We start from the raw sequence: 14,787 nt of genomic DNA, 5'->3' as shown, positions 1-14,787 counted from the left end.
TCCCTCCCTCTCTCTCTTTCCCTCCAACCCTCCCTCTCTCCTTTTCCCTCCATCCCTCCCTCTCTCTCTTTCCCTCCAACCCTCCCTCTCTCTCTTTCCCTCCGTCCCTCCCTCTCTCTCTTTCCCTCCATCCCTTCCTGTCTCTCTCTTTCTTTTTTTGGTGGATTCTCACTCTATCGCCCAGGCTGGAGTGCAGTGGTGCTATCTCAGCTCACTGCAACCTCCATCTCCTGAGTTCAAGTGATTCTCCTGCCTCAGCCTCCCGCGTAGCTGGAATTACAGGCACAAGGCACCATGCTGGGTTATTTTTGTATTTTTAGTAGAGACATGGTTTTGCCATGTTGGTCAGGCTGGTCTCAAACTCCTGACCTCAGGTGATCTGCCTGCCTCAGCCTCCCAAAGTGCTGGGATTACAGGCGGGAGCCACCGTGCCTGGACAGGGTCTTCATTTCTTTCTAAGATCAGATGATCTCGTAAGATCCTTACAACTCCTAAGAGAAAAAAAAAAAAAAAGAGGAGTGGGGAGGGGATAGGTGTAATACAAAATGTCAAGTTGCCCTTAACCCTTAACTTGAATGAAAATAAATGAACCTCTGCTCACGTAGGAAGCTTCTTTCTCACTTACCTCAAGAGATTTCTCAAAGCCTGCAGGTCTCACTGGTGCCTACTAATTCCCTCATGATTTTATTTTGCATCTCTAGTCAGTGGAATCTTGAAGTTTGAAAAGCCCTGCATAGATCTTTATGCTTACACAGGGCTCACCTAGCTGCTTGTCCAAATAGGAGTCCTAACAGTAATGCATTCAATAACGTTTGTTTGCAGAGTTCACAGACACATTAATAATTAGTATGTCTTTGTAGATTTTATATCTTTAAATATTTGGTTAGACTACTGTAGGAGGCAGCAGATACACATACCAGATAAGAAGCAATGTAAGTAAATGCATTTTTTTTAACAGCTTGTGACAACCTGATTTTATTTTGGCCCCTTCTTCTTGCTGTCACTGTAGTTTCCAGGTGATTATTTCTACATAGAATCTACTTTTCATTTTGCTTCATCCTCCAGTGCAGCCTGTCTAACATAACGTACCTCTTGCCTCACAGAGAATTTTGGCTCCAGTGAGTTCTGAGAGGAGCATAAAATATAAGAAATGGATTCATCTTAAATGTGACCTTTAAAATGGAGTGCAAAAGAAGAGATTAAAGTAAGCCCAAACAAATTGGAAAGCTTCTTGCAATTTAGTCAATAAATATGCTCAGTTCAATATATATATACAAATAGATAGCTATACATATAGATATATCTTCCATTAATTATAAACTCATAGAAAGGCCACAGTACTCTCTTCTCACAGAATTGTGAAAATCATGATTACTTCATGTTTCTCCTGCTAAAAGTTCATAATATTAACAATATGACATTATAGCACAGCATATATTAAGTACTATAATAAAACATTGAAGATCTGATAAACACAGAGATTGAGAGGCATTTTTGCCTTAGACTCTGGGATTGTGAATTCAGTGGTTTAACTCAGAGAATACAAATGCAAGACCCTTTGATGCGGGATGGGAGTGGTTTCAAAATGTATTGGTTATTGATTTTGGAACTTCCAGTTCCAAAATGGTAGCATAGACACAATCTAGCTTCACTCCTCTCCACAGAAAACCAAAACAAATATAAGGGCCAAGATGATCACCAGCAATATCCCAGAACTCAAATATGAGGATGAGTCCATTTCCAGGGTCACAGAGAAGTGAAAAACTCTGAGGAGATGGTAAGAGAATCGAACGTCCATATCTGCAACACCCCCCACCCCACTGGGGCCCAACTCATGGTTTCTACACTGGAAAAAGTGCGATGGAGGTAAACAACCAGCTTCCCCACCATCCTGAGTTTCCTGGCAGAGACGTGCCCATGCTTTAACCCATGGGAAGCATCACGAGTACCCAAAGGGCAACACATCCCTGAGAACAGCCAGAGACAAAGAGGGGAGGTAGGACTACCATCCCCAGCCCTGGAACCTCTGCTTTGTAAGTCAGCCGGGGACACCAAATCAGGGTGGCAGTTCAGTAAAACGTATTGGTTATTATTTTCACTCAATAAAATAATCAACAAATTAGTACCTATTGCTAATAAAATTTTAAAGTGATCCAACATGCTCTCAGTGTGGACATTAACAGGTGAAATCTAAAGAGGTGGCATGAATTAATGAGTGGCTATGGAAAAGTTCATTCAAGTCTCATTATTTTGAGGCATGGTTGTAATTTTCCTCTACCATAGATGTGCCAAATACATGCATAATTGCAAAGAGTAAGAGCGTGTGGACAAACTCTCTGATTTATTCACGTAACAGCTTTTCCTTAGCTTTGTCAGAAATTAATTTAAGTGTCTGAAGAACCCAGTGAGATTGGTTTCCTAGCACATTTGTTCCTGGCACAGAATTTCTATAATATTTTACAAGTCTGCCAATTGCATAAGTACATTTAAAACCTTGAATGAGCTCTCTCTTTGCCAACTATCAGTTTTGAATGAAATTCTTATATGTCAGGGGAAAAGGGATGTAAGATTTAGAGGAATTAGTTAAGATTATTAACTCCATTTGAGATATTAAATTACATGTAATACTGTGAAAACTCAGATAATAAGTGCTAAAAGTTTAGACTCTGCAATAAATTGCTCTATTTATCTGAGTAGAAATGTGTTATTGAACAGGATCCAGTCACTGTCCCTCAATGGTGGTGCTACTGACATCTGAGGCAGGTCACTTCTCCACTGCAGGACTGGCCTGAGCACTGCAGATGCCTGTTCACTAAATGGAAACTTCACCCTCAAATCACTGTGACAACCAAACCACTTCTGCTCTCCGTCTCATATGTACTGTGAATCTATGCACTCTGATGCACTAGTGCTATGTGGATTACATGGGTACTCTGGCCATGGGCTTCACTCTTTCCAGCTCTCTGCAGATGTATCCAGTGTCAATGGGAGGCCATCAAAGGCTTTCATTAGCATTGACAACATTCTGAAAACTGGCAGAATTACAAAACCATCAGCTTTCCTGGTAAAAAGAGCTCTCAACATCGAGTGGTACAAGCTTTCCTATGTATTTCTTAAATCTGTCCTCTCATCTCCATCCAACTTCCCTCTGCCTTTATTCAAGTGCTCCTTATCTTCTCTCCCCTCTTTACTGTCAGAGCCTCCTAAAAGGTTGGCCTGCTTCCAATCACCCTCCATTTCAGTTCTAAAGTGAAAATCTGATCCTGCTTAAAACTTTCCAGTGCCTCACTGTCGCCATGAGACCCTTCGCAATTCCTCCCTGCACGTGCACAGGCCCCTTCTGAGTGGACCCCTGGGTTATGCTCTCCAGCCTCACATCTCACTGCTCTCCACCTTGCAGTCCAGGCTCCAGCAATGTAGACCCCCCTCTCCGGGACTGCTCTCCGACCTCCCTGTCTTTGTTTATGTTCCTTTCTCACAGGCTAGAATGCTGCCCAGTCTCCTCCCAGCCTGTGCTCTGCTTATCTGGCCAAGCCATTCCCAACCTTTCCATCTCAGAATGTCTCCCCACACCCTGGGCTCTGGGAGGTGGCTCTTACTGTGTGCAAACAGTACCCTGGGCTTCATCCTAATATTCCCACTGCATAATAATAATTCATGTACCTGTCTACTTCACTAGAGTGTGAGTTTCATAAGGGAGAATTATGTCCTAGTTATCTTTTTATCTGCAATGAAAGATGGAGTGAATAAATGAATGGTCAACCAACTTGTGTTTAACAGATAATGAAACTGAGGCTAGACTCTATATAGCTCATTGGCAGGAAAATTGGGACTCAAACTGTGATCATGTTCTATCAGAGAAGGATTAGAAGTATCATCCTTAGATTTTAAAAACCTGGAATTAAAAAGTCCTAACTAGAGTTAGGACAAGAGAAAGAAATAAAGGCATCCAGATTGGAAAGAAAGAAGTCAAATTATCCTTGTTTGCAGATGATATGATTTTACATTTGGTAAAACCTAGAGGCTCCAGAGAAAAACTTATTAGGACTGATAAGCAAATTCAGTAAAGTTACAAGATACAAAATCAACATACAAAAATCCGTAACATATAAAAATCAGTAACGTTTCTATGTGCCAACAGTGAACAATCTGAAAAAGAAATCAAGAAAGTTATCCCATTTACAATAGCTACCAATAAAATAAGATACCTAAGAATAAACTCAACCAAAATAGTGAAAGATCTCTACAATGCAAAGTGTAAAACATTGATGAAAGAAATTGAAGCAGACACAAAGTAATGGAAAGATATTTCATGTTCATGATTGGAACAATCAATATTGTTAAAATGTCGAACTACCCAAAGCAATCTACAGATTCAATGCAATCCCTATCAAAATACCAAAGACATTCTTCATAGAAAGAGAAAAAATAATTCTAAAATTTATATGGAACCACAAAAGACCCAGAATAGCCAAAGCTATGCTGAGCAAAAAGAACAAAACTGTAGGAATCACATTACCTGACTTCAAATTGTACTATAGAGTTACAGTAACCCAAACAGCATGGCACTGGCATAAAAACAGACACCTAGACAAAACGAAGAGAATAGAGAACCCAAAAATAAATCCATACATCTACAGTGAACTCATTTTCAACAAAGGTACCAAGAAGAGACACTGGAGAAAGGACAGTCTCTTCAATAAATGGTGCTGGGAAAACTGGATATCCATATGCAGAAGAATGAAACTAGACCCCTATCTCTCACCATATAGAAAAATCAAATCAAAATGGATTAAAGACTTAAGTCTAAGAACCCAAACTATGAAACTACTAAAAAAAAATCATTGGGGAAACTCTCTAGGACATTGGACTGGGCAAAGACTTCTTGTGTAATATCCCACAAGCACAGGTAACCAAAGCAAAAATGGACAAATAGGATTCCATTGAGTTTAAAAGCTTCTGCACAGTAAAGAAAATGAACAACAAAGTGAAGAGATAAGCCATGGAATGGAAGAAAATATCTGCAAACTAGCCATTTGACAAGGGACTAATAACCAGACTATGTAAGGAACTCAACTCTATGGGAAAAAAATATATAATAATCTGATTAAAAATGGGCAAAAGATCTGAATAGACATTTCTTAAAAGAAGACATATAAATGGCAAACAGGTATACAAAAGGTGCTCAACATGATCGGCTATCAGAGAAATGCCAATCAAAACTGCAGTGAGATATCATCTCACTCCAGTTAAAATGGCATTTATCCAAAAGACAGGTAATAACGAATGTTGGCGAGGATGTGGAGAAAAGGGTACTTTCGTACAGTGTTGGGAATGTAAGTTAGTACAGCCACTATGGAGAACAGTTTGAAGGTTCCTCAGAAAACTAAAAACAAAACGACCATATGATCCAGTAATCCCACTCCTAGGTATCTATCCAAAAGAAAGAAAATCAGTATACCAAAGATATACCTGCACTGCCACGTTTTATTGCAGCACTATTCACAATAGCCAAGATTTGAAAACAATGTAACTGTCCATCAACAGATGAATGGATAAAGAAAATGTGCTACATATACACAATGGAGTACTATTCAGCCACATAAAAGAATGAGATCCAAACATGTGCAACAGCATGGAGGGAACTGGAGGTCACTATATTAAGTGAAATAAGCCAAGCACAGAAAGACAAACACCCCATATTCTCACTCATTTGTAAGAGCTAAAAATTAAAACAATCGAACTCATAGAGACAGAGAATAGAAGGATGGTTACCAGAGGCTGGAAAGGGTAGTGGGGTGAGGGTAGGGGGGAAGTGGGTATGGTTAATGGGTACACAACTATACTTAGATAGAATGAATAAGATCTAGTATTTAATAATACAATAGGGTGACTACAGTTAACAATAACTTATTGTACATTTAAAAATAACCAAAAGAGTATAACTAGAATGTTTGTAACACAAAGAAATGATAAATGCTTGAGGGCATAGATATCCCTGTTACCCAGATATGATTATTATGCATTGTATGCCTGTATCAAAATATCTCATGTACCCCATAAATATATATATATATATATACCTACTAGATACCCATAAAAATAAAAAATAGAAATAAAAAAACAAACCCAGAATAGTATGTGTGTAATGAGAAAGACAACATTTGTTAACAGTGGTATTAATCACACACTCAGAAAAAATGGCATGAATCAATCAAGGTTGTGATTTACATGCAGTAAGAACATGGAAAGCAGAATAATTAAATTTAAGCTTTCCTCATCAGCTTTTTGAAGAGTCTATTTCTAGAAATAGGTACATTTACCTGAAATGAAAACTACCTAAGAGAGGTTGAACTTCAAACCCAGCTGGTTTCCAGCTGCCATATATATATTCCTCCTAGTGAGGAGGATATATGTATAAACATAAATATGGTCAAATTTAAATAACTACATATATTCCTTGTAAGGTAGATTCCCAAAGTTTGAATAAGAGTTACCTTAGCTCAGAGGTTCTCAAATTTCTGTGTACAAAAGAATCACCTGAAGTCCTGTTAAAAATGGAGATTTTTGGGTCTCGGTCCCTGGGTTTCTAATTCAGCTGAGTTGTGATAGAGTCTGACAAACTGAATTTTTAAGATTGTGGTGAAATTCACATAACATAAAATTAGCCATTTTAAAGTATCCAATTCAGTGACATTTAGAACATTCACAATGTTGTGCAGCCATCACTTTGAAAATTGCATTTTTAACAAATGCTCTACTGCTGCAGGTGGTCCCCAGACAGTGCACTGAGAATAACTACACTAAGATGATGGGTAGAGGTGGCAAGGAATGAAAAGCCTCATGGATTTCTCTCAGATTATAACAGAAATGTTTAAAAGTTAGCTTTATCAAACATCAAAATCTAAAAATTATGCCTTTGCCTATGCCTTCACCAAATATAATCTGACACCAAGAAGCCAAATTATTTTCATGGTTTCCTGTACTAATGGACTCAACATTTATTGATGTGAATGCAACCAGTATTCTTATCCTTATAAAGAAGTGCAGGGCTAAGTGAAGTCAAGTGAGAGAAGTGGGAAAAAATGCATCACTTCTCTGTGATTTGCTAGTCCGGGTCCTTGGGTTATAATTACATTATTATAGCACATTATTAATTTCAACTTCAGGAAATGAAATTGTCAATAAACACAGAAAGTCTCTGGAGAAAGAAATGCAAATTAGGTTTCTCATTATATTCAAACTCTCATCTACTTGTAAGTAAAACTAATTAGTCTGGTAAGGGTTAATATAGGCTGGGCATGGTGGCTCACGACTGTAATCCCAGCACTCTGAGAGGCTGAGGTGGGTGGATCATCTGAGGTCAGGAGTTCGAGACCAGTCTGGCCAACATGGCGAAACCTTGTCTCTACTAAAAATACAAACATTAGCTGGGCATGGTGGTGCATGCCTGTAATCCCAGCTATTTGGGAGGCCGAGGCAGGAGAATCACTTGAACCCGGGAGGCAGTGATTGCAGCAAGCCAAGATCGTGCTACTGTACTCCAGCCTGGGTGACAGAGCAAGACACCGTCTCAAAAACAAACAAACAAACAAACAGTTAATGTAAATATACAATGGCTGCATTAAGATGTTGAGGTCAATCACTGTTTTCTCTTCAGGGTTGCAGAATCGGTTTTCCTAGTTTTAACTTATGACCTAGTTACTCAAGGGTTGGCTCTAACTTTAACTCTTTTTACTCCAGGTCAGATTCCTGTGCAGGTTCCTGGAATTTAGCAGCTACAAAGATCAGCCATGGTGACAAAAGCATCCAGATAAAAATGGTGTCTTCGTAACAGCCACTAGTGCTGCTTCTCTGAACTACTACCCTGCTAAAACAACAAACACAGAACAAGATGAAACCCCATCACAACATAAGAAACCAAGATGGACAGACAGCTTATAATGCCAGAATCTTGGAGACATGTCCATAAACTACAAGACCAAAGAGGCTGGGCTGAGAAAACAAGAACTGGCCCACCCTGCTTTGCCTCATGACACAAAGCCCTCCACCTAGCTTAAGAGAGGCAGGAAGACAGCCCGAGAAGGGACGGCACTAATTTAAGCAGAGGAGAATTATTACCTCTCTATGTGCTTAGAGATCACAACTCCCAGAAGACAATAGGCCGGAAAAGAGAAGGTCTGGCAGTACTGGCACACTGTATCCCCAAAAATAAAGCCCTGAAAATGTGGAGATAGGAAGAGTCTGGGGTTCTTTTAGCCTGTCAAACAGTTAGGGTGCCAAAAGAGAAGAAACTGTAACTAGGTGGATCAGGTTCAGTAGAGTAGAACACTTAATGCTTATATGCCACCAGGAACTCTGTGAGGTGTATGCATCAACCTGACCTCAAGCTGCAGATTTCAGAAGGAATCAACCAGGGAACAGCGACTAGAGGCCACAAGATGGCCACACATTCTGTGTGTGCAGATCCTTCACCACTATACTCCAAGGAAGAGCATCTAGCTGGCAATGACTTCCTATAAAAATAAAGATTTTAGAGAAGTTCTATTCAGAAAGGTTTAGGAAAAGGATGGGTCCTGTGAACACAAATGTAGAAATGCAGTACAGTGGGATGATATAAAAGTAAAAGAAAATGAGATGCAAAAAGACAACTGATTCGGGTAATTGGGTTTTGACCTCAAGTAGATTTTGGTTTGAATTCTGGATTTTTCAGTTGTTAGCTGTGTGACCTTGGGCTAATCACTTAATTTCTTTAAGCGGCTCACATCAATAATCCTAGCACTTTGGGAGTCTGAGGTGGGAGGATCACTTGAGCTCAGGAGTTTGAGACCAGTCTGGGCAATATAGCAAGATCCTATCTTTATTATTTTATTTTATTTTTCAAAAAGAAGTTTCGATTTCTTCATTGGTAAAAGGGGATCAAGAAACCATTTACTATCTCACAGGGTTATGCTGAGGTTTAATGCTTATTAAATAGTGGTCACTACTATACTAACAAGCTTGGAAGAAAAGGGTACTGATTGAAACAGAGACAGCACTACAAAAAAACTAAAAATACAATCAACAATAATCTATATTGGAGATATTAAAGTGTAGAATTAAAATTGCAAACGTGTCTAAACTGGTAATGCAGAAGAGTTCCAAAGGCTGAGAAAAATGACAAAAAAAATGAAAAGGATGAGAGAAAAGCTGAATCAGGGATTCAATATAGTAATTAAAGATATTTTTGGGACATAAATCAAGTAGAACAAAAGCAATAAACTAAAATGTGAACAAGGAAAACCTCCTGGAGTGAATAATCATCTCAGCATGCAGTTCCAGGGCTCACTATATTTCAGGCAAAATTAATTTCAAAACATTTTAAACACACACACCTAGATATAATTCAGCGAAAAATGTAAACTATGGAAATAATTTTTAAAATGCCTCCACAAAAGGCTTCAGGGACCAGCTAAACAGAAAGATCTTTCCAACATTCTGTAAACTATTCCAGAGCACAGGAAAAAAATGGAAAAACTAACCACACTATTTTACGAAGTGAGTACAACCAAGACAACAAAACCTGACACAAAAAAGAAACCACTAACTCCACTTTCACTTCTGAATTGATGCAAATATCCTAAATGAAACCCTAGCAAACTGAATTCATCAGTATAATAAAAATACATACAATCAAGTTGGATTTAACCTAATAAAGCAAAGATGATCCAAGATTAAGATATCTATTAATACAGTATCAAAATATAAGACAACCCTATTTTAAGCTGATCCCCATTTTCTCAGTGAGAAGTTCCAAATATTATTACTACCAGCTTGAATAAATATAGATGTTTATGAAATAGTCAACTATCATACATACATATTTGCAATCATATAACGAAGGAAATATTTATCTTAAAATATTTTTTCATTCTCTAATATCATGAAAAAAATTGTATTCCACCTCTTCCCATGAACTCTTCTTTCTGTCTTTCTTTCCTTCTTTTGAAACATGGTCTTGCTCTGTTACCCAGGCTGGAGTGCAGTGGCGCAATCTCAGCTCACTGCAGCCTCAACCTCCTGGGCTCAAGCAATCCTCCCGCCTCAGCCCCTCCAGTAGCTGGGACTACAGGCATATGCCACCACACCTGGCTAAGTTTTGTATTTTTTGTAGAGACAAGGTTTCACCATGTTTCCCAGGCTGGTGTTGAACTCCTGAACTCAAGTGATCTGCCTGCCTTGGCCTCCCAAAGTGCTGGGATCACAAGGATGAGCCACCAAACCCAGCCTCCTATGCATTCTTGATGGGAATGTTATTACCAAAGCCACTTGGAGATATTTAATATAGTCTTCCAGAACTAGCATCTTCACTTCTGTCTGAGCACATTTAAGCCTAGGTACAATACATTAATCCATATATACTTTCACTTCAGAAAATCATTTGTTCTGAAATTGTATAATTGTGATCTCTAGAACAAAGGCTTGTTTTATAAACTTATGACTTCCAATTCTTGCAACAATGAGGTCATTTCCCAGGAATAATTTTACTACATCCGTGTTAAATGTCCTAGCATCTTTTTTTAAATTGATTCTTTCTAGTAAGTTCTCTAGGCATTCAAAACCAGCACTGATCAAAATGCTATACCAGGATATTCAAAATAAATTAAATTGAGAATGACTCCCAGAATCCGAGAGATCGTGTAAGGATTGAAATAGGTCTCCCTTTTTTTTTTCTGAAGGGTAAGTTTTGGGAGAAAAACAAATTTTAACCTTTTTTACAGCAGGACATACTTAGAAAATTATGGTATTTGGATAGCACCCACGTGAGTGAACAAGGCTGCTCAGGGTAGATGCTATTCCAGCCCTGCCCAGGCTCCTCAGTAGATCAATATTGCAGCACACCATATGGAAAGCTCTGCTATATCATGGGATCCTATGAGACCACTGAGATCATCAGCTGGGAGGCAGGATACTGTAGTGGAGCCAGGCTCTGCCTGGCTGCGTGAACTGGGGCAAGTTACTTATGCTCTTTGTGCTTCAGTTCTCACATCTGCAACATGGGACAATAATAGTTCTCAGAGAATTCATTATCATGAAGATTCACTGAACTAATTCGCAGGAAGCACTTAGAACTGCGTCCCACACATAGTAACTGCTCCACAAATGCCACATTCAATAACTATGTCTGATTGAAGGCAAAACAAAACAACTCGTAAAACAACAAAACCACAAAAGTATGAGTAGAACACCAAGATGAATTCCTCAACATGTCACCTCACCCCTACATGGTTACTCTACAGTAAAACTCACCAGATGACAAGCCTGACCTCGTACTTGAAGTTTCCATCAAATTGTTAGACTCCAGCCAAGAATCTCTAGGGATTTGAGAAAACCAAACCACTCTCATTAAAGACAGACTAGAACAAAGATATAAACAAACTGAAAAAAAAAAAGAACTCAAAAGGAAGAGAGATAATGTTGGCAATATCAGCAAACTTTAAAAAAATATATACATACATATATACACACATAACACACATATAAAAGTAATGGTTAAGAGCACAGGCTTTGGGGAAACAAGTTATGACGTCTATAAATTAAAAACAGAACTCTACAAAAAAGGAATTATCAGAAAAGGCAAAAGAGTTGCTGGTAATTAATAGACATGGCAGTTGAAATAAATTCAATTGAAAGCTTATGAAACAATAAGATTTCCCAAATAGAAGAAGAAAAATAAAGAAAACAGGAGACGGGGAAAAAAAGACTAAGAAAAATTAGAGGACTGACCTAGTAACCAAATAATAGGAGTTCTGTACAGAAAAAATAGGGGAAGGTGGGATGGAGGGCCACACAATTCCAAAATAAAACATACAAGAAAATTCCCTATAACAAAAGGATCTGCATTTTCAGATTGAAAGTGTTCTCTGAGTACTCAGCATGATGAATAAATGACGATCTACAATCAAAGCACAACACAGTAAAATTTTAGAAAACCATTTCTAATAAGAGGGGGAAGTTGCATATATAACAGATTAGGAATCAGAATGGCATTGCCATAATGAAAGTGATTTTCAAAAGTAATCTTTGAGATTATGAGTTTTATGTCTCCCTTCTTTTCTAACTTATCTACAATAACATATATAACTTTTATTGTCAGAAAAAAAATTTTTTTTTGAGACAGAGTCTCGCTCTATTGCCTAGGCTGGAGTGCAGTGGCACAGTTTCGGCTCACTGCAACCTCTATCGCCTGGGTTCAAGCAGTTCTCCTGTCTCAGCCTCCTAAGTAGCTGGGACTATAGGCACTCACCACCACACCTGGCTAATTTTTGTATTTTTAGTAGAGATGGGGTTTCACCATATTGGTCAGGCTGGTCTCGAACCCCTGACCTCAGGTGATCCACCCACCACGGTCTCACAAAGTGCTGGGATTACAGGCATGAGCCACCGTGTCTGGCCCCCAAAACAATTTTAATACAAAAAAAAAAAATCTAAACTTGGAGACACTTGCGTAGATTTAGATGGCTCCATTATTTATCTGTCTTCATAATGTCACAATCTGTCTCTTTGCAATGATACAGAGACCCTTCTAGTTGGCAGGAGTTGTGGCCATAGAAGATGTCTGGGTTGTAGAGAGAGCTGGGAACAAGCCACTCTAGGGATTCACTACCCAGCAGCCCTGTATATGAGTGATATCCACTCATACGTACTCAGTTAGTGAACATGTGTTTTCAAGCCACAGCCCCAGAATATTTTGATATCTGAGGGAAAGGGGGAAGCCCATCACTCCTTTTCCTTAGATCCATCTTTCCATCCACTATTATCATGTCTCCACTATTGCAGTTTGCATTTATTTAAATAAGGCAATGCTAACTGCTCCAATTTGTCTTCATTCCACCTATCGAATATCATCTCTTTGCCAAGAGATGATTTCCTATTAACAGACTTACCTGTAGAAAAGATGAACACCGTGTTGTTCCAGAGCCCACTGCTTTTTAAGGCTGCAGTGACATTTCCTACTGCTTCATCCATAAGGGACACCATTCCTGCATAGTGATGCCTGTTCTTGTCTTGGATAAAGTCATATGGCTTTAGGTATTCCTCAGGGACCTGAAGGGGCTCATGCACAGACTGGAGAGCAAGGTAGAGAAACAGAGGCTGGAAAGAAAGTTTGTGCAAATCAGTTAAGAGGACATGGAAGCATTTAATATAGAAGGATAAGACAGTTCAGATTTATGCATTAATAAAAATAATATCAAGGCAACCTACAGAAAGGATTGAAAATATTTGTGAATCACATATATGATAAGGGACTCATCTCCAAAATATATAAAGAACCCTTACAACTCAATGAAAAAAGACAACTCAACTACAAAATGGGCAAAGAATCTGAATAGCAATTTCTCCAGAGAGGATATACAAAGGCAATAAACACATGTAAAGACAGTCAACATCATCAGTCATTATTAAGATGCAAATTAAAACCACAATGAGGTAACACTTCACATCTGCTAGGATGGTGATAATTTAAAAATGGAAAAGAACAAGTATTGTTGAGGATATGGAGAAATTGGAACTGTCACTCATTACTAGCAGGAATGTAAAATGGCACACATAGCCACTTTGAAGTAACATTTTGGCAGTTCCTGAAATTGCAAAACATAGAGTTACCATATGACGCAGTATTTCCATTCCTAGAGAAATCAAAGCATACATCCACCCAAAAACTTGCATGAATGTTCATTGCAACATTATTCATAATAGCCAAAGAGTAGAAACAACACAAACATCTATCAATTGATGAATGGAAAAACAAAATATGGTATATTTTCAGCAACATACAGCAATAAATAAAATAAAGTATTCTTATATACTACAACATAGATAAACCTTGAAAACATTATACTAAGTGAAATGAATCAATCATAAAAGTCCTCATATTATACAATTTCATTTACATGAAATGTCCAGAAATATAGGCAAATCTATAGATACAGAGAGTGGTTGCCTGGGGCTGTAGGAAATTGTCGGGGAGAGGAATGGTGAGTGATTGCTAACAGGTACAAGGTTTTTTTCAGGGGATAATGAAAATGTTTTAAACTTAGATTGTGGTCATGGCTGCATAACTCTGAAAATTTACTAATGAATTGTATCTTTAAATGAATGTATTTTATGGTATGTAAATTTTGTCTCAATAAAGATATTAAAAAACATAACAAAAGACACAAGACAAAAAATTGGAAATAAAAGCCAGCGTCCTAGAACGGCCTCAATGGATCTAATCCAAACAAATAATAATATCAGTAATGGCAACCACATATTAAATGTTGTCTACATACTAGACAGTATGATAATAATTTACATATTCTCTCTCATTTAATGAAACCACCCTATGTTATAGCAATTTTACAGATGAGTTAACTGAGGCTTAGAAAGGTTATATGTGTGATTTGTCCAACTCCACATTAGTTGAAGAGCAATTTCCTATTGGAAAAACCCACTATTACGATATGGATGTGTACCAATAGATGCTTTAGCTTTTTGCTTTAGCTGAAAATAAGCCCTCATCTTTTAGAAGAGGTTTAGTATATTTAAAAAATATATTTTATGAGAAAAAAAGTGAACACCATGCCTTGTTAGTCTTTGATGCAGGACCAAACATAAGACCAGTTTAATTCCTGAAACTAAGAAGTATGACACACGGATTCTATTTTACCACTTACATCAATTTGCAACATTTAGCATTAGTGGTATTCCACGTCAGCTTCTGCGTTTTAATGAGCCTTTCTGAAGGCATTCTCTTCGTAGTGC

At 38.1% G+C, this 14,787-nt stretch overlaps 1 protein-coding gene across 1 annotated transcript in view; it reads right to left on the bottom strand.

Moving 5' to 3' along the window:
• The window catches only part of LOC105475096 (arylsulfatase B), a 193,199-nt gene that overhangs the window by 147,342 nt on the left and 31,070 nt on the right, over nt 1–14,787 (bottom strand). The window contains exon 4 of the mRNA XM_011730093.3: nt 12,927–13,134. Within this exon, the coding sequence (XP_011728395.2) occupies nt 12,927–13,134 (208 nt within the window). The remainder of the gene's footprint in view (nt 1–12,926; nt 13,135–14,787) is intronic.

Source organism: Macaca nemestrina, chromosome 6 (assembly GCF_043159975.1).
Source record: "Macaca nemestrina isolate mMacNem1 chromosome 6, mMacNem.hap1, whole genome shotgun sequence".
NCBI classification, from domain to species: Eukaryota; Metazoa; Chordata; class Mammalia; order Primates; family Cercopithecidae; genus Macaca; species Macaca nemestrina.
The sequence above is the reverse complement of the archived record's forward strand: the minus strand, read 5'-3'. Positions and strand labels throughout refer to the sequence as shown.